At 46.4% G+C, this 25,533-nt stretch overlaps 1 protein-coding gene across 1 annotated transcript in view; it reads left to right on the forward strand.

Annotated features, from left to right (window-relative positions):
* The window catches only part of LOC135828885 (fibrillin-3-like), a 136,572-nt gene that overhangs the window by 77,444 nt on the left and 33,595 nt on the right, over nt 1–25,533 (forward strand). Inside the window, exons 11-15 of the mRNA XM_065341315.1 lie at nt 1,733–1,807; nt 4,580–4,651; nt 9,965–10,036; nt 16,256–16,374; nt 20,520–20,852. Coding sequence (XP_065197387.1) covers nt 1,733–1,807; nt 4,580–4,651; nt 9,965–10,036; nt 16,256–16,374; nt 20,520–20,852 — 671 coding nt within the window. The remainder of the gene's footprint in view (nt 1–1,732; nt 1,808–4,579; nt 4,652–9,964; nt 10,037–16,255; nt 16,375–20,519; nt 20,853–25,533) is intronic.

Here is a 25,533-nt window from a genome sequence, read left to right on the forward strand (position 1 = left end):
GGTGACGGAATATGTCCAGTTGCCAAGCAAGGCGCGCTCACACAGCGACCTTGTGTAAAATACATCATCAGTGGTTGAGCGAACTGGACGAACACCAGGCTGGGTTTCAGAGACATAAACTGTGATGTCATCCGTGTTACGTTTAGTAATACCTGACGTCAGCACCTTTCTCACTACAGAGAGTAACATGATCGTGGCTTGCCTAGTTTGTATACAGGTACCACCAAATCACTGCGCATATCGTCAGGGCAATAACCACACTCTGTATTGCGTTGAAGAAAGAGGCTAGCCAAGGACTGAGGAGGTCCTTAGCAGCTCGTAGCATTTCCGCACTCGGATTCCATCGGGTCCCGCGGCGCCTCCTTTTTTTGTTTACTGATTGCTGAAGTGACTTCTTGGGTGATAAACGGCAATTCCTCATCATTGATATCTTGCGCCACTAACACAACCTAATACTAAACAATAAGCTCATGCGAGAACATTGCACGATTCTGACCAACAGTACTGACGTTCTAAAACTAACTGGCTAATAGCTCCTCACTCCAACAGCCTTCCAGCTTGGAAGGTTCTAAGTTATAGAAATAACATTAGGGGGATGTGAGAGCAACCAAGACAAGTACGGGCTGAAATTGTCAGCTGTGAAGGACTTTGGCGGATGTTCATGCATGTCGATGACGATACTGGCAAGATCACTGGACAATACAGTCAAACTACCATTCAAGGACGCAAAGCAACATTCCACACAACTTGTGTGGCTCAAAGATGGGAAGATCAATAAAAGGGGGAGGTATGCGAACAAGAATCATGCAAAACTGGACGCCTCAGTAAAACAGCACTGTGCTTCGACTATAACAATTTAGATGGAGAATGAGCTGCAATGTTATCGCGTGAGCTGATTGTTTAGTAACTGGTAGTCATAGTGGACATAACAGAGTAACTTGTAGTTTCTTGATCCTTGCTTCTTTACTATAAATATATCCTTGGCTCTTCATCCGAGTCCATATTAAATTACATCGCAATTTGTTCTTCGCTGCTACCCCCAACCACACGTTGATGGGCCCACCACGCACCGATGCTCCTATTGTCACTGCTTCCGTCTCTGTATCTCTGTATCTGTATCCCGTAGCTCTATCCCGCTTTGAAATTGTCTTCCATAGAATGGGGCACCATTGCCTTTTTGGCCTTGCGGAGTAAAATCAAAATCAAAAACAACAGCAACAAAGCACGCGTGGGTGCTGTGGAAGGCTATTGGAGAGCGCATCCAGCACGTGCCAGAATTTTGTAGAACGTCAGTAATGTTGGACAGTGCTTTGCAATGTTATCCCTTGCGCTGATTTTTTGGTACCTAGTGGTGTTAGTGGACATTACAGCGTGCAGCGTAAAGTGTAGTTTAGCGGTCCTTTTCTTTACTGTAACTTTTAACCCTTGGCTCTCCATCCGAGTTTATAATTATATACATCCACAAGAGAGAGATTGAAAGCTGTGTTGCAACTTCGAGTTTCCTGTGTTACTTACGATCATCAGGCAACTGATGGCTCCAAAACGGGCAGCCTGCACATAAGGGGGAGCAAGGTGGGAAATAATAAGGGGAACCAAAGCGTACATGTCAGGTGCAGACTAGAAATTGCTAAATCTCTCTCTTGTGTAGAAGGATCTGCCCTATTTGGGTATTTAGCTCTCCTCGGACAGTGGAGCACGCTACTTGATCACGTATTTTTATATGAATTTCCAGGCATCTTCGGAACAACAAACCCCTCAGCAGCCTGCCAGCATCCATCTTTGGAAATCTTCGAACATTGCAATTGCTGTGAGTTGATGATTTTGCATGCGTCGTTTCATTTTCATTATTATTGAATAAATCATGCAGGCTGCAGAGCCAGGGCATTGTACAGGTATACACAGGTCATTTCAATGAAGTTTCTGGCGACGTTACGCCGTAGAATTTCACCCAAGGCAGGAAATCACCTGGTAATTTGAATCGATACAAAAATGTTCCTGGTGATCCATTGGCTGGGAACGGGAAAAGTCCCAATGAAAAACTGACTGTCACCAACAGGACTCGCACCTGGGGTTCGCGTATGGCATGGATGCTCTACCACTAAGCTATCTGGACATTTACAGTATAATACTCCAGTAACGGGAGGAGGTGGGGTGTGCGGAGAGGTGGAGGGAGCGTTTTGAATTGGTTTTAGCTCTTGATTTCATCCATCGACCCTCTGACCATGTTGAAAGAAGAAAACTGCTGCAAACTCTGCCGAGAGAGAGCATCAATAATTACAATAGTGATGAACATTATAAATTCACACTTCTATCACAAATAGGCATTTGCGGCTAATGCTCGTTTATTTAACTAGTGATGCTTTCAGCACTGCTTTTCATTTCGGCAGATAATGCTAGTTAACACGCATGCATTCGCTATTGCAGACACATCATATGGAGGATTCATGGAGTGCTGGGCAACCGAATCTGGCATGTGATAATCATGTAGGATAGTCCACGCACGAGGTGCAGCCCATGAAATGGGCGCCCATGAACTGGGCGGAGTGTGGATAGCCTGTATGATAGTGCTTATGTATGTCCACGCACAAAGTGCAGCCCATGAGATGGGCGCCCATGAAATGGACGGAGTGTGGACGGCCCACGCACGAAGTGCAATGCCCGTTAGGAGGCAGGAGTGTGGGAGTACGAGTGTGATGGCCGAAGGCCGTGATAATTGCCAGATGAGAGGAGATAGCTGGCCCAGCACTCCTATTTATTTTCGTCTTGTATGAATTATGATACCTGTGTTGAATCAAGGATATCAATATTATTCATAGATGGGAAGAGGTGGGTGGGTGAGAAAGGAACAAACCGGTGTTCTTCTCACGACGCAAGCAAAGCAAATATGAAGTAGCAATGTGGCCAGCGCGAATTATGGTGTATGCGTTACGGGTTCAAGCTCCGATGTGTGCTGCAGCCGCATATGTCTTTTTTGCTGGCGAGTTCAGGTGAGTTCCGGCGTTCGCATGTTACATGCCACCGCAGCGTGCATGTGCGTGTTACTTGACATGCATCAATGAATAGCGTGGGATCTGCGGGCTCTTTGGAAGCCGCTGGAGCGCGTGTGAAGTGGTGGTTTGTGCAATGTGTTAACCTACATTACCACAAGCTCTAATGTGCTATTTAAACGCTCGTTCTAAAATTTAATGCTCGTAACCCAAGTGACAATTGTGGGAAAACAGGATAGTGAATGACGTCATAAAATTCAAAATCGGCTTGGGTTTCAAAACTTTCCATGTATCATGAATGCCGGTGAATGCACATGTGATGGGGTAAACAAAATCAAGACGGCTGGCATTGTTTTCTACCTCTCCTTGCGAAATATTTATCTCCGTTTCAAGCTCATAGCTCAGTACTCAGTTTATCATGGTTTTACTGCAGAATTAGCCCTTTGTGAGCCGATTGGACCTTTCAAAATTCTGTATATTTTATGTTCTTTGGGACCTCACTTTAGTTCTGCTCACACAATCTCCACAATCTTGGGCCTCCTGGAACGGTCTCCGCGAGAGGAAGAGATTGACGACACGGATGGTGACCATAACGCCATATCTCCAACGGCAGAGAGCAGCGAAATAGCGAAAATGGCTTGCAATGCGTGCAATTTCTTCCTGCTCCAGCCATTTCATTTTTCTCAATCGCAGAGTTTTGATTTTTTCACTGTGGACTCTTGGAAATACTACCCGTGAAACCCACACAAAATTGAGTCACTCCGCGTGAGGAAAAGTCTCAAAGTTCTCAACTTTCCCGTTGCACTCCACGCTTTTCAAGATGCCGCGATCGCGGCTGAACGTACGAGCGATTTATCTCAGGAACTGTTGATCGTAGTGCGTCGCGGACGGGTTCTTCGGCACGCTGAGAGTTTTCTCTTCGACAGCACCCTTGTAAGCGGATTGGTCAGGCTTGTGTCGTCGATCTGCTAACTATCCCTAGCCTGGTAATGCTTCCATGAGGCAGATCGAGTCGGTTTGATGGATCTTTACATGATATCACAGGCCTGGCACAATAACAAACGAAAATGCAAAATGGCAATAAATAAGATAAATTGTGCACTCGTAACACCAGCAAAAATGAAGAAAGTCAAGTTCCATAACGTTTTCTTGTGACTGTCCTTAGTGGAACGCCGTCACATAAACTGATCACAGTCACAAGAAAACGTTATGGAACTTGACTTTCTTCATTTTTGCTGTTGTTATGAGTGCACAATTCATCTTATTTATTGCCACTTTACGAATATTGTCTCCTCGTCGATTGTGAAAATGCAAAACCGAATTATTTTTTAAAGAAAAAAAATTGAACTTGAAAATTTACAGATAAATCTATTCATGATAGTCTCTGTTGGATCGTCCCCTCAAATTACTGGTGGCGTTCCTCCTACGGATGCGGAAAACTCGGTTTCCAGCTGAATCTCACGCGAAACGTGAAATATAATATTTTTTAATAGTCAAGTAATGATGACCCAAACACCCGAAACACTCAATATCGAGAAAGAAATTTGATTTGCCAAATGGTGGGTCTACCTTTTTGTGATTTCGCGCTGTAGGACCCTAGACCGATGCAGTCTGACGTGGCTGGATGCTAAGGTGTTTGAAAATGCAACAAGTCTTGAAAAACTGTAAGTACATGGGCAAAGCTTGATCATGTGCGTATGTAGTTCTCATTTCATCAACATCCAACTCATTTCTCGTTGCACTCAAAAACCGTATCAATGTTACTCTGATCACCGCGATGCTGATACACATGTGAACAACGTACTTGTAATACATGTTACACTTCATCATTTAATTTACCTAATGAAGTGATCTCATCATCCTCATCATGATCATCACGATCATCATCATCAGCCCTTTCGCGTTGGAATCGGCGTCAGCCTAGCCCTCGTTTGGGCCACACCCAATGGTAGACATGATACCAGAAGAGAAGGGGAGTAAAGAGAAGCGACGAAGAAAAAAGGGCAAAGAGAAAGGTGAACAAACACTTCATCATAATTTATGCATACTACTCAAAAACATGAACCATGCAACCCGTCTGGCGCAGGAAAAAGATATTGCGAGTACATGTAGGTATAAGTTAGATTGCTCAGTGGTGATATCACTGATATCACATCAGTAGTAGATAATTCACGCCACCCAGATCACGTGCGCCCAATTTCACGCAATTCTCTTCTCCGCAAACTCAATGATCTCAACCAAAAGCCCGTCGATCACGGAGCCATCATAACAACTGAGGAGAGAAACCGGTAATGTTGAGTTACATGTGTATCGAACTACACGAAGTAGAATGAAACTATGCCACACGTGATAAAGGTTAAAGGGGAACTACACCCAAAAATCAAAACTTCATGGTCCGTAGAGTTTTGGACGCTGAGTCGAATGGTGAAGGTTCCACTTCGATCCGACCAAGCGTTCCTGAGATATCTTCGGTTTAAATTGTATTTTCGGGGGACGCGCCATGACGTCATGCGGCCGCGACGCACCCCCAAAACGCCCTTCTTCGTCATTGAGACTAGCCTGCTTGGGCCAAGCTCAGAAGTACAGGTATTTTGGTATGTGAAAGGAATAGTTCTGACAAAGACGTCCTCACCATGAGCGATTCCGACCTATCAGACGAGCTTGAAAGCTCAGAGCCTGAGCTGAAAATGTTTGGCTTCGGGCATGAGCCGAAATTTTCAGGAAAGGACATGGCAGCGCAAGCGGTGGCTTCCATTCGGGCTGTAAATGTGGATGAAGCAGAAATGACTGCAATTGGAGAAGTCGCTCTCCATCAGCAACATCTGCCGAACGGTTGGCTGGGCTATTTCGAAATGAAGCGGCAGCCAAAGCAACTCAGACAACCCAATCAGTAAGTGTTTTCACAGTATAGTCCTTCGTAATGCTCACAAATCGAATCGTTCTCTTCATATCGTAAATTGTGTGAAATTTTGTATTCACACAGTACTCAGATCAATAGTCTCCTCACTCGCACTCCTGTCCATGGAGTTTGCTGCGTAACATGGCTAGCATTATCTCCGTGCAAGTCGTGCAATGTGTATCCGTTCACTTCTGCTGTATCTCACATAAGTTGACTGCACCTGAATTCGTATTGTAGCGAAATACATTCTCACCTTTTGCATAATCACTTAGTCCTTACAGAATGTTGTATTTCACGTAGCTGTGTACCAACAATTACGCTGTGCACTCTAGCAGCAGCAGCACAGTAGCATATTGAGTGCGTTTTGCCCTACTGTGGTGTTTCATGACTGCATTACCGGAACAGCTCTCTGTTCTTGTTGATTATTATTCTAACATGTGTGCAAATATCCGCCTGCGTTCCACACAGACACACGCACATGTGCTCACCTTGGTGGGCACCTAGTATAGTAGTCACACATGCTCACGCACGCAGACACGCAATTTCACAAGCGCGTGCGCACACGAGTGCATAAGCATACAAGTGCCTGTGCACATGCTCGTTCACGCGCACATGCGCGCACTCATGCACTTGGTTGCATACGCACACATCCCTTAGGATCACTAACGGCAATGCATCTACTACTTGTCATTCCATGTCCCTCCCGCAAGGGGAGAGAATGACATAAAGGATAACACAGAATAGATGATAGCTACTTGCAAGTATGAAAAGTATGAATGCCGCAGACACCACCACGCAACATGACAATTTGTTCCAGGTTTAAGATTGTGTGTTTCCAGAATCGATTTTCAAGCTCCGATCATCAGTGGAAATACGGAACTAAAAGTGATCAAGGGAAAAACAAAGGTTAAAAATCCAAAGACGTGTGACACATGACGCGTAAGTATTACAAAAAGTGAGGGCTAAGATAAAAAAAAAGCAAGAGTGACAAATGGGCATGAACAGTGCAGAAACAACTCATGAACACGGGGTGCAAACTAACGAAAATAACCTAAGTGCTACAACATGTTCTTTTTGCTTACACAAATCGGGCTTATGCGTACGAATACAAACAGCTTCAAGGACCTTCAACTGCTGGACATAACGGGCACGACACAGTACAGAGAAGTGGGAATCATCATACACACTCAAACAATCGGGACGAGATAACAAATGCAAGTACACAGCTGACTTCTTACAAAAAGAATAGAATGGGATACGGAGGTTGGGTTGGCTGTGACTCAAAGTTTCACGCCTGTGGCGATCATCAGACAGCAATGAATACAAAAACTCAATGAATGTTCTTGACTTCTTACGAATTTCACCCTCATCAGCTCCATTACCTTCCCTGCCATCTGACTCCTCCTCGTCCGTTTTATCACCATCACCACCAGCCGTCTCATCGTCATCCGCCTCGTCATCATCCGCCTCGTCGTCATCTGTATCTTCGTCATCCGCCGCATCATTACCCAACTCACATTCACCACCAGTCAGTCGTCTCATACCATCCGTGTTCTCCTTCCTACGTGTGTCCCGTGCGACTTTTCTTACCTCATCTACGTCCCGAGATTGTGTTCCGTTTAGCTTCAGGCTTCTGTTCTCCTTCGATGCTCCGCATGGGCCTTGGCCATTCCTAGCATATATTTTGGTTGAATAATTGGCGGTCGACCTACGTGGTCCCTGGACCCACGGATCAAGCGCCGGAGGGTGCTGCGGTGTCCGCACAACCGGATACTGTGTCAAAGAAATGGGATCAATTTCTGTGATTGGCGGTACTGTCGTTGTTTCCGACTCTACCCCAACCCCAACCACCAACGGCACTGGTGGTGGCTCCGCTGGCGGCAAGGGCAACGGTGGAGAAGGCACATTCGGTTGGCCTAGTGATCCACCACTCTTCCTCTGCACCATGTGTTCGACTTGCTCTGGCTGTGTCGGTGGTAGAGGGAGCGGGTTCTTGCGTGGTCTTCCCCGCTTAGGGTGCTTCGCTTTTGCTGCGTCCGGCAGCATGTGAGGTGGTACGTGCTGCTGTGGTCGTAGCTCATCAGTGAGTCACAGCGACCGATGGTACAGCCGCTCTTGATCTTCTTCCTGTAAAATCAAGAACAGCAATCGCAGACAGGTTCATCGATCGCAAGCAGTATAACCTAGGAAAACAGTAGATCTACTGCCGTCTACCTGTCATCAGGCCGGTTTCGGAAAGCTTCACATTTCGTAGTGATCTAGTCCAAAACAATTCTACAAATGCTTTGGAAAAGAAAGAACTACATACAGTAGCTAGTGTTTTTGAAATATTGCACTCACCTCCGCTTTTCGACTGACGCTTCACAGTGTGGCGTGCGAAAAAAGGACACACCACAGTTTCATCCACCAGCGTCCGGATCGGAAGAGTGCATAATATTCCTCCTGAAAATCCTCCTCTGCCAAATGGCTGGAACACACGCGAAGGATTTACATTGTAGTCCCGAAATTGTCAAGCAAATAATTACATGTATGTCGCTTGATAGCTGCTATGGTACACTGCTCGGCCTGTGCCAAGCACAATCCTTCGGAAATTGGTGCAGGTTCATCCCAGGGGGTTGCCAGTACGATTATAGTAGCCAACAACACAGCCAGAAGCCATGATGGCAGCAAATACCCTATTCTTCCATGGACAAACAGAAAGAAGATGCGAAATCCGAGTGTGAAGTTCCCCTTTAAAGGGGAACTCCGGTCCAAAATCACCCCCATTTTATTGCGGAATCCATTAGAGTATGTCGTAAGTGGTAGAATGGCGAAAACCGGAAGCTTCTACGACAAGGATAACATACCTATATTGCCAATTGCACAAATCCATGCTACGACAGGCGGGCAGGGGCCTCTTTCTTCGTGTCATTGTCGCATCCAGAGACGCAGCAGCGAGTCGTGACAATAAATCGGGCATGGCACAGAACAACAAGCACTTCAACAATCAAAAAAATGTAATGGCCAAGGACTTTTCATTTTTGCTTCAATTATTGGAAAATTTCATCTGAGTGGATCATGGACCGGACTGAGAACGCTTTACGTCACAGGGTAGGCATATGCGGATAATGCCGGCAGGAAAATTGGCAGAATTCGGTACTTTTTCTGGTAAGTTTCATGCATGTTTGGTATGTGGATAAAGAAATGGAGCAGAATTCGAGGAATTGCCCGCCATAAGGTTTGTATACATAAGGTTTGTATGGTTCTGCCAATTTCACTGCTTTTCGAGCAGAATCTGCCACCTTTTCGAGCATTATCCGCACACCCTAATCACAGGGTAGGCGGGGCCCCTCGTGCCAAATATGGAAAATTGCAATTGGTAATTTAGGAATGTTATCCTTGTCGTAGAAGCTTCCGGTTTTCGCCATTCTACCACTTACGACATACTCTAATGGATTCCGTAATAAAAATGGGGGTGATTTTGGACGGGAGTTGCCCTTTAAAACATCATTGTGTTACGCACACACATACATGCATACACATACGCATCCACACCCACACACACGCATGCACACACGCGTGCACACACACACACGCGCGCACGCACACACACATACCAACTCTTACACTCACACACACACGCACACACACACACACACACACATACCAAATCTTACACTCTAGTACTGAATCCTACCCGGCTACTTGACAAGACTCAAACTTGCCAAAGTCCCTAAATCAACGTCAACTACAACTGCGCTGCAGGGATCACGTCTGGCTCTGCCAACCGGGTTATGGTTGTAGTCAGGAGAACTACGCGTCCTCGCCTTGTAACATGCTGTCAAAATCGAAAAACATGTTAAACTATCAAGCAAGACTTCTGTATATACACAAAGACATGTAGGTTTGCGTAATGCCGCGATGAAGAAACGTTTATACTATATTCAGAAAAATGATTTGAATACAAAACAGGGTTTAAGAATTGTAGGCCGTTCTTACTCTGTTGATTTCACTCCTATGTTAGTACTAACACTTTTATCTCCCCGCAGTTCATTCACGTGCTTCTTTTAAAATACTTTGTTGTCTTTTTACCTTTCAGTGGACTCGCATCCAATGAAATCCAGTTCCTTCCTCGAAATTTATTTTCAAAGAACGCTCATCTGGCACACCTGTAAGTATTTGAATCGGAAAATGTTTCAACCACTCAGCAGAACTCATATTTCCCAAGCCGACATAATATAATAATATAATAATCTTTATTTCAGGATTACCTAAAGGCTGACGCCTACCGCGGGCATCTCTTATATGTGTATATAGGAAGGAGCCAATTTGTTGTTGAAAGACAGAGACGTAATCTCGCACAACTTTTCCGATAGCTAGAAAGATACCGAAAGGGGAATAAAAAGAAAAAGGAAAAAGGATCAAGGAACTTCAAGTTACGCTAAAATGTCCCCTGACACCACCAGTTACTAAACATCAGTTCATCTGATAACATTGAACGACACTGACCGCGGTAATGATGTTGTACAACTAACTGGCTAACAGCTCTAGCATATCTTGGATGGGTCCTCCAACTGTTTCCAATTTGGAAGGTTCTAAGTTTATATAATAACATAGGAGGGGCAGGTGAGCACCACCAAGACAAGCACGAGCTGAAAATCTCAGCTGTGAAGGACGTTGGCGGATGCTCATGCATGTCGATGACGATACTGGCAGGACCATTTTACAATACAGTCTAACCTCGATTCCAGGACGCAAAGAAACATTCCACACAACTTGTGTGGCTCAAAGATGCGAAGATCAATAGTAGGGTAGGCTACGCGGACAAGATTCATGCAAACCCGAGCGCCTCAGTAAAACAGCACTGTCCTTCGACTATGACAACTTAGATGGACAATAAGCAGTGGTAACAAGCCACAGTTTCACAAGAAGATCATTTCGCCATATAGATAAAGACGGCTCATCAGGTGTGCAAGAATGGATTCGGATAGAGAGCCAAGGATACATTTATAGTAACGAAAAAGAACCAATGAACTACAAGTTACCCTATAATGGCCAACACCACCAGTTACTAAACAATCAGCTCATGCGATAACATTGCACGACACTGACCGACGATACTGACGTTCTACAACTAACTAGGTAAAAGCTTTAGCATATAGTGGATTCGCACTCCAACAGCCTTCCAACTTGGAAGGTTCTGAGTTATACTCGTATGATATTGTTCCGCGCAATCTGAGAATTTGCGCAATCTGAGAATTCCCAGATTACGCCGCCCAGTCACGGTACAACCGCGTTTCTGACCTTCTAGGAGACTTTTGCGAGCACCCTCAAGTAAGTGTGTGGTTCGTGCAATCTGTGGATTTCTCTCAAAATCTGAAGAGCACAGCGACTTCATGTGGGGCGCAGTCTGCGGGTGCAATCTGTGTATTGCGTTGAAAATCATGGAGAGCACAGCGAATACGTGTGGGGCCAAGGCTCCGGCGGATTATGCTCGCGAAATCATGGAATTATGCTTTCAAGGATTCTCGCATTATGCTCATAAAATCCTCATATTATGCTTTGGCACACGGCGATATTATATTCACTTTGTTGTACTTATGGAGCCTCAAAGTTCGGAAATTGTGCTTTTTTCGTACTTGCAAGTTGCAAGTGGCCATAAGTACAACAAAATACATGAGTATCCCCATATCAAGGTGTCCATGCATGTTATAGATCAACATAGAAAAGAGAAAACATTACTTCTTCTATTCATCACTTGATTTCAGTTGTACTTCAGGAAAAATATTATTTCATTGCCAAATTGGTTTGAGTTACCTTTGCAAATTATCATGTTCAACTCACGGTCTTCGTAATCATCATACTCGTCCAACCGATGTCACCCTCACCCTGCGAATAATCAGCTCATCTCTCCCGTAGCTCAACTTCTCCTTCCATCATGACTGAACATCAACTATACATCAATTTCCAGCAATATCGATAGCCTGCAGTTATATTGACTTCGTAACATGCATAATGTACAAATGTAATGTAAACGGAGTTTTGCGAACTACCCGCCACTATCTCGTCCGCCCCGAGATACCTGATGAAGGCTGATTCACTCGCATCTTCTGCTACATGTACTGTGTCAGTGTGAGAAAGAACTTTGAAGAAGAAGAGTTCGAGTATACAATACTGTATTGCCATGATTTCTACCCTGGCTTTCACTGAAAACACTATCTGCATGATTTCCGAACCCTTTACCATGCAAACCACCAGCAATGATCATGTGCATTGTGCACAATTGTATAGCCTACCTACTAGAACTGTGGTATAATGGTGTAGTTATGCTCCTACCTCCGCGAGGATGCCAAATTATCCTCCAAATTTTCAACCACCAAATTATCCCAATAATTATGCCGGCATAATCCGCCGGTGCCTACTGAGTGGGGCGCAACTTGTGGTTCGAGTTCCGTGGTAAAAAAGACCAGGAGCATAGCGAATCCATGAGGGACATCATCTGTAGGCGCAATCTGTGGATTTCTTTGAAAAAACATGAAGAGCACCGCGAATCCGTTTTGAGCGAAATGTAACAAGACTCTTGTACGGGCAAAGCAAATTTGCTTACATTATATTATGACAGAAAATCTCAATATAAAAAATAATAAAATAATAAATGAACAAAACGTCAAGAATCTGAAGAAAGAAAAAACTCAATCCAATTCTTTGTTGCCGTAACGGGAACTAAAACCCAACACAAATCTGAGAAGATGGCAGTTGGCGGTCACGCTGCAACGAAATCACCAAACGTAAGCACTAACAATGCGGAAACATGGTTGCAGGAGACAAACTACAAGTAAGCAAGCAACGCATAATTATAAAGAAACAATCAGACAATTAAAACACGTTTAATACCGTCTAGGCCAGTGACCTGCACAGGCAGCGGTGCAAGAAGCCGTGGTCTTGCCTGCGGCCATACGAACCCCTGCAACCGCGGAAGCATGTTATGGCCCAACGGAGCAGGGTAAACGACAGGAGGCTCCGAAGCTCACCCATCACCACGGAGTAGGCAAGCTCGCTATGCTTCTCCACCAGTTGCGATGACAGTGCCTTCAAACACAATGTCGTCTCTTTACCGCACATGCCGGAGGTACTGAAAACGAGAGGCGTGAAGTTTCTACGATCCACTCTGTTCACTCTGTCACAGTATGTTCTTTTTGCCTTTTCATGCGCCTGGAGCTGACTCAGGACTTCCGAACGAGACAGCAGGGAAGCTTTGGGGTGAGTGACCCGTACATCAAAGAAAGCATCGTGCTGGCTCGACCAAAAGCCCCGAGCCCGAATATCCAGGCGTGCTCCTGCCGACCGGTTGGCTGAACGGCCTGGCAAATCCTCTCCCTCATATGGGAGCAGAGTCGGCTCAGTCTCCACAACCTTCACCACCTCTCGCATCACCTCTGCCAGGAGATCTCGAATCTCATTATGGCGAGCGATGGGGTATCCCCCCACATGGGCACGCTAAAGCATGATCCGTGGTGAGGGCAGCCCCACACACACAGGTACTGGGGAGGCCATCCAAAGAAAGACCGTAACGCAGGCACAGTGCATCACGGAAATCGGCTTTGTTCAGAATTGTTACTCTGTGCATGAGGGAAGGAGGTGTTGTGAGCCAGCTGGAGACTCCTTTTTCACCAGCCGTCTCCAGAAGCAACTGCTGTTGTGGTGATACGGTGCCATGAAGGTTCCGGGATTGATCCTCATGTTCCCTCATCTGCACAGACCGGAGCTGGCGGGCAGTTTCGCGCACTGCGCCAATGGCGTCCATGACCGGATCAGCCTCAACGGGGACAATCGCTGAATCCGGGACCGCTGTCAATGCGGCAACAACACCGGGGGCTGCGCGCTTGAATTCAATGCAGCAGGGGAAATCACCGGCCTGCCGGCTCGGGGCCGTCACAAAGCGGGCTTCGTCCGGGGTGCTGGCACCAGCAAGCGCAGGTACTTGAGTTGTCGGAGCAGCGTAACCCGGCAGCTCAAGCCGGATCAGCGGTGCTGTGGTCCTGATGGAAGCATCGTGCTCTTGTCGCGCCATGGAGCTAAGAACGGGAATGGCCAGACCACCAAAACGAACTGCCATGGCCAAGAGCTCGCGGAAGGACCCCGAACCCGAGACATTGTGCCCAAGGAGAGTCGGCAGCAGGACGGTATTTAGCACGTCATCCACGCTGGTAATGATGTCGCTGGGGCATGCCATCGCCTGCAGATGGTACTTGCACCTGCTCGATGAGCCTCTAGTGTTTCGGTGTAGGCAGCGTGAGGCTGAGTCTTGGCCATCACCGCCAGGACCCGCAGTTCATCAGCCCATTTCCCTGCCAACTCCGACAGATATCCATGGCAGAATTTTCGGGTGCCTATTCCGCCGCCCAGGTACCGGAATCCAGAACATGTGACTCTGATGCCCGTTCCTCCAAAGATGTCTCTTGCTCTGTCAAGTACATCAGCCTTAACAACCAGCACGGTCTTGGATGGGTTTGGATGGTACCCATATCCAGGTCCTACCGCCTTCAGCTCATCCCAATATGTACGCAGGGGCTGGAGCCAGTCAGCTGCCGAATCATCATCTGCATACCACAACTGCGTGAAATTAGGGCATACCTGGGCCAGATTCTTGACTAGGGGGCTGATGGCGACTGCGTATATAGCCATAGCAAGCGGATCTCCCTGGCAGGTTCCTTCGGCCGACAACACTTTGCCTCCACCGCTCACAAAAAGGCGAATTGGGCTGGAATAGGTGTTCACGAATACTCTTGCCAACGCTGGACACGGACGAGGCAAGTTGTGTAGAGCGACTTGTCTGTTTAGACTGTTAAACGCATTTGACTCATCCACCATCAGAACGCCTTCCACCATTGGGCGTGCAAACAAGGCTGACATGGTGTGAACCGCGGCCTCGCATGCAGGTGGCACACCCACACACGTCTGCAATGGGGCAATGGGGCCGTCACTCTTCTTACGTCGCTCTCCACAACAGTCATGATCGCGCGGCAGATTAAACGTCGGCAGACCTCCCCAACGGCAATTGGGCGAACACCAGGTTTCTTATCTAGGGGTATGAGGCGTGCCGAGGTGAAGCCAATCATAGCATCAGCCTCGAGAGTCTCCGTGCACAGGCACCTTGCAGCCGCAGCCAGAGCACAGCAAAGACGATCCAAGGCTTCCCTGTAGCAGGTTGTCATCCTGCACCAGGCGTCCGAATCGAGGCCCGAGGGGCCAGACGAGCCTTTCATTTGTCGGCTGAGCTTTTTGATCACCTCGGGGGTTAGCCTCTGAAATATCACAGGAAGAGCCGGCTCTGCCTCCCCAGGTAGAACAACATCATCATGAGGCACTGCAGGCGAAATCGGGCCACAGATTGCCGCCACACGGATGCACTTTGCTCTTCATGATTTTTCAACGAAATCCACACATTGCACCCATAGACTCTGGTGGTGTTAGTGAACATTATAGCGTAACTTGTAGTTCCTTGGTCCCTTTTCGTTTCTATAAATTTATCCTTAGCTCGTCATCCAAGTCCAAAAATTAAAAAAATCCCAGAGGAAGATTGGCACCAGAAATTTCCGTCTAACGCCATGCAAATTTCTTTGCCCACATGTGCATCCTAAAATCGCACAAAGTTGAGGAATTCAAAGTAAAACTAGGATATACAAATTGTACAGATCGCGACTGGCGTGTGTTTTAACTGCCATTTTCTCAGCAAGGCTTCATAAAAATGGGGATAGTATACCATTGGAAACCATACTTGAAAGTTATTCTTTGAAGTTGCGTGATGAAGTATCATGGTCGCTGTGAGACTCGTTTTGACCAAGATTACCGAATTGTAGAATTGCCACCATCCTCGCCGCAGATGCAGCTCCCCCAAACTAGAGTTTCAAAGAAAGAAAATCCTATCCGATTCATCCATGTCGCCCTTCTTCCAGGCTACGAGTTCCCAGTAAACTGTTGGGTATTATAGCAAAGAATAAAAAATCTATTTTCTTCCAAGTACGACTTGAAACTGGTATCCTCTGTTTCTCAAACATTGACCATTCCACAACTCTTTCCTTGCTGGGAGATTTGGGGTTTGGAAGTGATCGCCAGGACATTGATCTGGCCTAGATTGGAATCTCAGAGGCCAGAGGGTCCATTCAAGATGGATCAATTCCTGTGTTTTGTAATAGACCTCATACACCAGAATATGCATTCAATGTACTGAGAGTGCTCAACACAACGGAGGCAAAGTGTATTACACATGACAAAAAGGCGTTTGTTTGCTGCTACTCTGAGTCTCATTATCATGTAATCCTCAGGCTAGACTGCATTGCAGAATCTCTGTCCTTTTCTGCCACTTTGTACATTCTGTCGCCGTATTCAGATTTATCGGTGACAACAAGCTTGCACGTTCCACAAACAATCTGTGTCCGTTGGCAAGTGTAAGGAGTCAATTGCAAGGTTTTCACGCCTCCTCAGCAGTAAAGAACAAGATCTCTCAAAGTAAGGTCAAACAATGGATAAGACTACTGTTCAATGTTAGAAGAAGTTCAATAATCTAGTGCTAACTCATAATATGCCTTGTTGTTTGTTTGTATTCTATATTTACAGTGGGAAGTCCAAAACAGGCCCTAGTCTAATAACAATGGTCCCACTAGTGAGGGAATGCTGTATATATGTGCACAAGGATCAGTGAGTGTAACAGCAACTAGTAGGGAAAGAAAAAGAGAAAAGAAAACCAACTCAAAACAGGAGTTGCGACTCGCCTAGAGAGAAAATAACGTAAAGAGCAGTGCATACTAAATTTTGTAAAAAGGCTTATTTATCTGGTAAGCCTTGCTGAGACGTTTCTCACTTCAGATATACCGGACAGTTTAGTGAAAATACCCAGTTTTATGTTACATTCGGAGTTCACGACATGCGCCAAGAATGAACACATTTGTCCGACACGACCTAAAAATGCTTCTGTTGTCTGTGCAAGATCGAGGTAGTCCGGTTATGCTGGGAATTGTCTATCATCCTCCCAGCGAGGCCGAGTCCTTCTGGGAGAAACTTGCAGAAGTTGTAGACACCGGTCAGTCATCCAGGCTTGGTGTCTCTCTGGCGTTGGGTCACCTCTAGGGGGTTTCCAACCGAATCGCAACCAATGAGTTTTAATTTTTGGAAGAACAAAAAGGACGGAGGAACTACAGGTTACGCTATAATGTCCACTAACACCACAAGTTACTAAAGTTTAGTAACTTGTGGATTGATCTTCACATCTTTTGAGCCACACGAGTTGTGTGGAATGTGCTTATTCTGGTTGCGCTCAACTTCTCCTCCTTATGGTATTTCTATAACTTGGAACCTTCCAAGTTGGAACGCTGTTGGAGTGCACATCCAAGATGTGTAAGTGCTCTTAGTCAGTTACCTGTAGAACGTCAGTACCGTCGGTCAGTGTCGTGCAATGTTATCCCATGAGCTGATTGTTTAGTAACTGGTGGTGTTACTGGACATTATTGCTTAACTTGCAGTTCCCCGGTCCTTTTTGTTCTTCTATAAAATTAATCTTACCTTTACATCCGAAAGGGTTTAACCCTTTTTAAGAGAAACAGGAAAATGAAGTTGAAGACACAGAGCTCTCCTTCTCACCACCACCACCATCAGCACATAGATGATGACACAGCAACGCCATAGCTCGATGGCGACGTACGTTTCGTACGGAGCTTCATACGGAGCTTGACTCGGGACACCATATTATTTATCAACCATAAGGACAGTAGCTTGACTCGGGAGAATGAAGTTGAAGACACCACTGCAGCTGTACTTACGGTGGATAAATATGGTATCCCGAGTCAAGCTCCGTATGAAGACATCCAAGAGGAAGATTGCCTAATGACTCCCGCGTCAAGCTCCGTATGAAGACATCCAAGAAGAAGATTGCCTGATGAGTCCAGCGGGGCGAAACGTACGTCGCAAACGAAACTATGCCGTTCCTGTGTCATCATCTATGTGCCATGTGCTACTTGATGTACCAGCCTGCTTTGCCGGATACCACCAGCCATGCATCGACCAGGCGCCAGGCGCGAACTGATGGTGGTGGTGGTGAGAAGGAGAGCTCTGTGCCTGAACTTTGCAGCCTAGAGAGCGTGTGTGGGCAGGCGTGTGTTTACCGCCATATTGCCGGGTGTGTCTTTACCACCATATTTATCAACCATAAGTACAGCTGCAGTGGTGACTTCAACTTCATTCTCCCGAATCAAGCTCCGTATAAAGACATCCAAGAAGAAGATTGCCTGATGAGTCCAGCGGGGACGAAACGTACGTCGCAATCGAGCTATGTCGTTGCTGTGTCATCATCTATGTGCCATGCGCTACTTGATGTACCAGCCTGCTATGCCGGATACCGCCAGCCATGCATCGACCAGGCGCCAGGCGCGAACTGATGGTGGTGGTGGTGAGAAGGAGAGCTCTGTGCCAGAACTTTGCAGCCTAGAGAGCGTGTGTGGGCAGGCGTGTGTTTACCGCCATATTGCCAGGTGTGTCTTTACCACTATATTTATCAGCAACAGGAAATGTTCGAAATCCTGCATTTTTTCGTGTTCCATGGATCATACCTTCAGTTCCAATCACTCAATCTTCATAATCTCGGGCCTCCTGGAAACGTATCGGGGAGAGGAAGAGAATGAGGTCAACCATGATCGTCAATACTGTTGACAGTGTATATCCAACGTGCGTCGGTGGTGCGAAAAATGCCTCAAATGTACTGATGGTAACCTGCTGTAGCTATTTCGTTTTTCTCGATTGCAGAGTTTCGATCTTTTCTGTGTACTCTTGAGAATATCACAAGTGAAACCCGTGTAAATTTGTGCAAGTCAGCGTAGAGAAAAGTCTCAAATTCTCAATGCTCAAGTCACGATGCCTACCGACAGCTGAGGGTGTTCTCTTCGACTTGGACTTATGGATCTTTCGATTTGATCGAGATTCAACTGAATTACGATCTGTTGAATTTTTGCATTCTTGCCAGATCGATCGTGTGCCCTACCAAAAATGCCCAAACACGTTGCACGTTTGGAACATTTGGAGGGTTTCCGGGCAACGGGAACCCCCCTCCCCCCTCACTCACACTAATCCTGGAGCTTTTTGCAATCAGCGTCGCGTCAGATGCCTTGCCTTTGTTTGCTGACTACCTCAGCAAGCGTCGACAACGAGTTGCGTAAGTTGGTGGCACCAGTCGTCAACCGATCTCTGTAGTCTGCGATGGTGGCTGTGGCAGAGCTGCTCCATTCCAATTGTCTGTTCTCAATACTGCCAAGACATAAGTCGTCGGTATCACAGCGAGCCGTCACACCACAGTCGACTTGTCTATCAACTGCCATGGTACCCTTCTGCAACAAGCATTCACTGTTTAGTACCTGGGTATCCAGCTCGACGAACGCATTCGTTAGGCCCCCACATCAAGCAGGAACACCTCTTCTACGATGCTCTGATAATGCCTCATGCTCTGTATGCAGCCAACGCTTTTTGTCCGGGTCTTCCGGAAGAATGACGGCAAATTTTTTATGAGACTGAATAAGAGGTGTATCCGTTGCATCACCATCCAGCATCCACCAGCGCAAAAAAATTCACTCTATCTACAACTCGGAATCCGCCTTGTGATAGAGCGAGCAGAGTGCCAAACCCGCCTCCTAGTTTACCGTCATCACCAAGGAAGTGCCAGGAGTCTCCTGGAATTCTCTCTTCCAGGTCTGGATCGAACACGTTGCCCGCACAACGAGGGGCCGTGTGACAGGCGATGTGTCCCTGCCGATCATTGACCACAGGTCGTGTCGACCAAATGTTGGGCTTCCTTCTTATGGAACAGCCTGCATGTTGACCTGAAAGCAGCAGACACACTCCAACCAATCAAACGCCGCATCAAATGTGAAAGCGGTGGGCCCTGACTAGTGCATAGCTACGGGAATTTCAGCGGTGTGGGTCCTGGTTAGCGCCAGACGCTATTGAAGTAGCGCTATTTTAATCGCAACGTGAGTAGTCCGTCTTTGCCTTGTCCCGCAATGGAATCATGTGAGGATTGCAGGCCGAACATAACTGCTATTCTATGGAACTGTTTACCCCCAGTCTAACATGGGAAGCCTCGCTCTATAAGTTCAAAGCTGCCCTCAGGAAATTTACAGCTGACCATGCTTATGCAATCAACGGAATTCCGCCACCTTGCAGTTGATTTTCCCCATTTCTCTCCTCATCAATCCCTACTTGTCATTTTACAGACATCTACATGTACTAGTAGTAGTACTGCTCTTTCAATCAAATGAACCCTTTCGACAGGCACATTGCCTTTGGGTCATGTCATTTCATAATAATAATGATAATAATAACAGAAAGCGCAAAAAAAGGAGGATGAGCTAGGTCCCGCGGCAGGAAAAAAATGCCGAACGTTACTGGTTGATGACGAAACTGGCAAGACAATGACATACCCGCCGCACTGTAACTTGACGACGCGAAGCAACAAATCACCCAGCTTACAAGGGAGGCTCAAGTTTATGTAATACCAATTTGAAAGGGAAGTTCGATATAGCCGAATCTCACACCAACAATGCGCCTTTTAAATCTACTGGTAATAACTTGTTGCACAAGCTTTTATTTCACATTCTTTCTCTCCTTTGCAGTGGTAAATACTTGTTCTGGTGCAGCAGTAAAATGTTACTTCCAAACCACTGCGTCGGATTATTTTTGTCACTGTCCCTTTGGCAAGATATTTACTGGATCTTCTTGTGAAGCCAAAGCAACTTGTGACACTCAGGATCGCTATCAGACGTGCAACCGATACCCAACCTGCAACAGTTCATCTGATAATGTCTTCCACTGCCAATGTGGCAGTGAGTTCACTCTGCAGGGTCCGATGTGCAGCCTGAAGCCAGAATGCACAATGTGTGGACCGCATGAAGCTTGCAGTCAGGTATCAGGAGGATACAAATGTCTTTGTCCTCCTCACCAGTCAGGTATGTATGTATGCATGTATACTTTATTTGAATTCGCAAATCCAAACGAGCACAAATGCTCAATGACAAGGCAGCGAATATGTTATTATGTTACAGGGAAGGAGGGTTGGGGAGAAAATAAGGAGAAAAAAGAGAGAATGGTAGATATCTCAATGAAGAGCGAAGCGTTATCAAACTACCAGTAAGTCAGCGAACGATAAGTCGATAGTTCTGTAACTGTAGGTAAGAGTGGTATCTAACAGTTTCAAGTTATATGTGACCACTTTTCAGGAAGCCAGGACATATTTTGCTCGTCTTCATCTGCGGTTTCCCTCTTATTAATAATGCTACTGGCCCTATTTTGATGTTGACCAGCCGTGCACAGCCATTTAAGGGGGGGGTGGGGGCACCGGAGAGAGGTAAAAGAACTGGAAGGAAGTGAATTAAAATAGTTTGGTTTACTTTCAGGAAGGGAGCGGCACGCCTGGGATGGTCGAATGTGTCCGCTATGGCCTGTACGCATTAAGCTTCTTAGGTGCAGATCGCTGGAATTCGCTCCCTGCTTCTGTTCGTATTTGCTCCACGCTATCAGACTTCCGCTCATCCATACAAAACATATAGGGTACCCCATAAGAATGCCTTAGGCCTGTGGGAATGCCCTATTCAAAATTTAACGAGAGAGCTTGGAAGCTCAGGGCCCTACGCTATGCTTTTTTGCCTTGATGACCTAGACAAAAAAAAGCATAGGGGTGTTATAAATTCTTTAAAAATTTCCTTTCTTTTTTAAACATAACCTGGGATTCGAACCCGCACTATCGCGAACCCTGCATGCATACCCCGATACACTTCGCATACATACTAATTCTTCCAAGTTGTTTCACATTGTGATCTTGCATTTGAAAGCCCTATTTAAATATGCATTGTGGCCAGCCGTCTTTGATGGCACGGTACGGTAGGGGATAGGTACGGGACAGGTATGATCGAGGGTAATACGACACCGTCTCCCGTACCGTACCATCAAACACAGCTGGCCACATACAGCTGCCCGCAATATTCAAATAGGGCTTTCAAACGCAAGATAATAACGTAAAGCAACTTGGAAGAATGGGTATGAATGCGAAGTGTATGTGGGAATGCATGTAGGGCGATAGTGAGGGTTCGAATCCCAGGATATGCCTGAAAAAAAAGGAGAATTGAACAATTTATAACATCCTATGCTTTTTTGCCGTCAGATACGGATAGCGCCAGGCGTGACACAAACAAACACACAAACAAATACCAAATTAAAGCTGTGTGGACCCTGGCTAGCGCCAGACGTTACTGAAGTAACGTCTTCTGCATAGGTACGGGAATATATATTTTAATAATCATAATGATAATGTGCACACGGTATAATATTACAGTATGTGTTGATGAATGTGCAGAACTCCAAAAATATGAGAGAGGCGGCCGCATGTACTCATATTCATACCAATAGGCAAAGCTCATGTACCTTCGCTATACTTCCGGAAATATTTTCGACGTATAGTTATCTGCTTAAAACTGCATCGAATAGAATGCAATAGGAATCGGAAAAGGAAGAAAAGGAGAAAGAGAGAACGAAGGAAATACAGAGGAAAGGAGAGACAGAGATCCGGGAGCTAAAGTGCACGTTTATTATTATTATTATTATTATTATTTTACCCGCGTGCTAGTTTGTACGTGAAGTGTGTGGGTTACAGTGAGGGCTGCGTCCCACCCGCCTGTGTGGATTCACAGGAAGTGTGAGTTACGAAGTCTGAAGAAAATGTTGAACGGCCTCTGCTGGGATGACGACTACACCATAGCTCAGTGGTTAGAGCATCGCTGGCTACAAGCGAGGGTCCCTGGTTCGAGTCCTGGTGGTGACAGTCAATTTTTTCTTCAGACTTTTCCCGTTTGTCTCTTTCCCTCAAACCAGTCAATATTTTATGACTTGGGGCTCCCCGCGTGCTAGTTTGTACGTGAAGTGTGTGGGTTACAGTGAGGGCTGCGTCCCACCCGCCTGTGTGGATTCACAGGAAGTGTGAGTTACGAAGTCTGAAGAAAATGTTGAACGGCCTCTGCTGGGATGACGACTACACCATAGCTCAGTGGTTAGAGCATCGCTGGCTACAAGCGAGGGTCCCTGGTTCGAGTCCTGGTGGTGACAGTCAATTTTTTCTTCAGACTTTTCCCGTTTGTCTCTTTCCCTCAAACCAGTCAATATTTTATGACTTGGGGCTCCCCGCGTGCTAGTTTGTACGTGAAGTGTGTGGGTTACAGTGAGGGCTGCGTCCCACCCGCCTGTGTGGATTCACAGGAAGTGTGAGTTACGAAGTCTGAAGAAAATGTTGAACGGCCTCTGCTGGGATGACGACTACACCATAGCTCAGTGGTTAGAGCATCGCTGGCTACAAGCGAGGGTCCCTGGTTCGAGTCCTGGTGGTGACAGTCAATTTTTTCTTCAGACTTTTCCCGTTTGTCTCTTTCCCTCAAACTAGTCAATATTTTATGACTTGGGGCTCCCCGCGTGCTAGTTTGTACGTGAAGTGTGTGGGTTACAGTGAGGGCTGCGTCCCACCCGCCTGTGTGGATTCACAGGAAGTGTGAGTTACGAAGTCTGAAGAAAATGTTGAACGGCCTCTGCTGGGATGACGACTACACCATAGCTCAGTGGTTAGAGCATCGCTGGCTACAAGCGAGGGTCCCTGGTTCGAGTCCTGGTGGTGACAGTCAATTTTTTCTTCAGACTTTTCCCGTTTGTCTCTTTCCCTCAAACCAGTCAATATTATTATTATTATTATTATTATTATTATTATTATTATTATGCACTTACGCGTCAATAGGGAGGTTTCGCTCTACGGAATTACGTATGAAAATATCGTAGGAACTGCACGGAATTTTCATACGTAAAAAACAGAACTGTTGGGTTTCGCTCTACGTGATTTCTCCACGACTACTAAACATGCGTTGTTGCTTTGGAGACGCGTTGGCTTCATGCGCCCACCGGTGCACCGCATGCACCATGAACCGAAACCGCGTTTTCCATCTTATTTTGCACGTGGTGTACGGTGTGTGTACCTTGTGTTTCGCGCGGCTTGAACGTTGCCATGGACAAATGCGGAAAATGCCGAGAAATATTTCAAAAAGTGATACGGAGGACCCAACGTAGGAAAGAGCTTTCCTACGGAATTCCGTAGAGAGATTTACGTATGAAAGCTGCCCTCGCTCCCCGGCGCGTACGACATACGGATATTCATACGTAATTACGTAGAGCGAAACCTCCCTATTGTCAGCGGTGGTAAACCGACCACAAATTCGCACGTGCTGAATGGACTTGGGAAATGAAAAATAAAAATAAAAAAGCAATGACAACAGAAATAGAAATACAATACAAGACGTACCTGCTAAGGGGCACATGACAGCATTGCTCAGATTGAACAGAGGACGCAGACACAGGATAAAGGGCATTGTCGACTCCGTTTTGAGAATAATCCAGTAAAATGGTGGCATATGAATGTTAATCCATGCACTACGTTTTAGAGAGGGGAATTTTGTTAGTATTTAAAAAAGATGTTAATTATTACTATTACCGCAGCAGTTATGAAAAGCAGTACTGTGATATTTCGGAGCAATATTATTTGGTTTTAGTCGTAGACGCCACTATTGGACTTGCAGACGTCCTCGCAAAGGTCCTTCCACTCCCCTCTGCCCTGTGCAATCTCCCGGATGGAGAGGAGATCAGACAACGTCTTGAGTCCCCTCCGCCCTACTCTCTGCAGGTCACGGGATAGCACGATAGGCAGAGTCGTTCTTGGCCGTCCCCTCCACACTGTTTCCTTCACCTGGTAGTAGTTAATCATAGCCGCCACAGCAGGACATCCGTCAGGCATGCGCAGTATATGGCCAAAGCGTCTCCATCTGGCTAGGCGAACAAAGTTAGATATCGGTTGTGCTTTGCACCTCTTGTAGAGAGCAGCATTGCTTATTGTTTGTGGCCACCTAATACCGATGAGACTACGCAACTGCCTGCGGTGAAACGAATCCAGTTGGGCCTCGGCCACTGAAGTGGGTGCCCAGGTGCCGCTGTTGTACAGTAGGACCGGCATCACGAACACGTTGTACAGCCTCAGTCTCAATTCCTCACGCACTAATGTTCTCCGCTTCCAAAGACTGTACATTGCTCTGTAGGACACTGTGGCGAGCTGTTTTCGCCTGGTGATGTCTTCGTCGTCACGAATCAGAGAACCTAACTTTTTCGTCATTCTCCATTCTTCCGAGACTCGATCCTGCTGCCGGGTGAGTTTTGTGTGTTCGGTCTTCTCTGCGTTGACATGGAGATTCCATTGCCTGAGAACTGTTGCGGCAAGAGGTTCAAGCTGTGCTAGCCAAGCAGATGAGGTACTGACAAAATCGGTGTCGTCCGCGTAGATGATGTCGATTGGTAGAGTGCTATCTGCAAGACAGCGAGGTGGGGCTGTGGCGAGGACATCGCGCAGTGCTGCGTCTAGATAGACTACAAATAGCACAGGGGAAAGTGAGTCTCCCTGTGGAGTGCCAATTGTTGTGTGGAAAGGGGTAGACTTAAAACCTCCAAGTCGAAAACTCAGCGTCGTGTTAGCGATGAGCAACCTTACCAAACGTAGGTCATCCGGAAGTAGGAAGGTCTCCAAAACGGCCAGAAGTCGGTGCCGCTGAATGG

The sequence above is a fragment of the Sycon ciliatum genome, chromosome 12 (assembly GCF_964019385.1).
Source record: "Sycon ciliatum chromosome 12, ocSycCili1.1, whole genome shotgun sequence".
Lineage (NCBI taxonomy): Eukaryota > Metazoa > Porifera > Calcarea > Leucosolenida > Sycettidae > Sycon > Sycon ciliatum.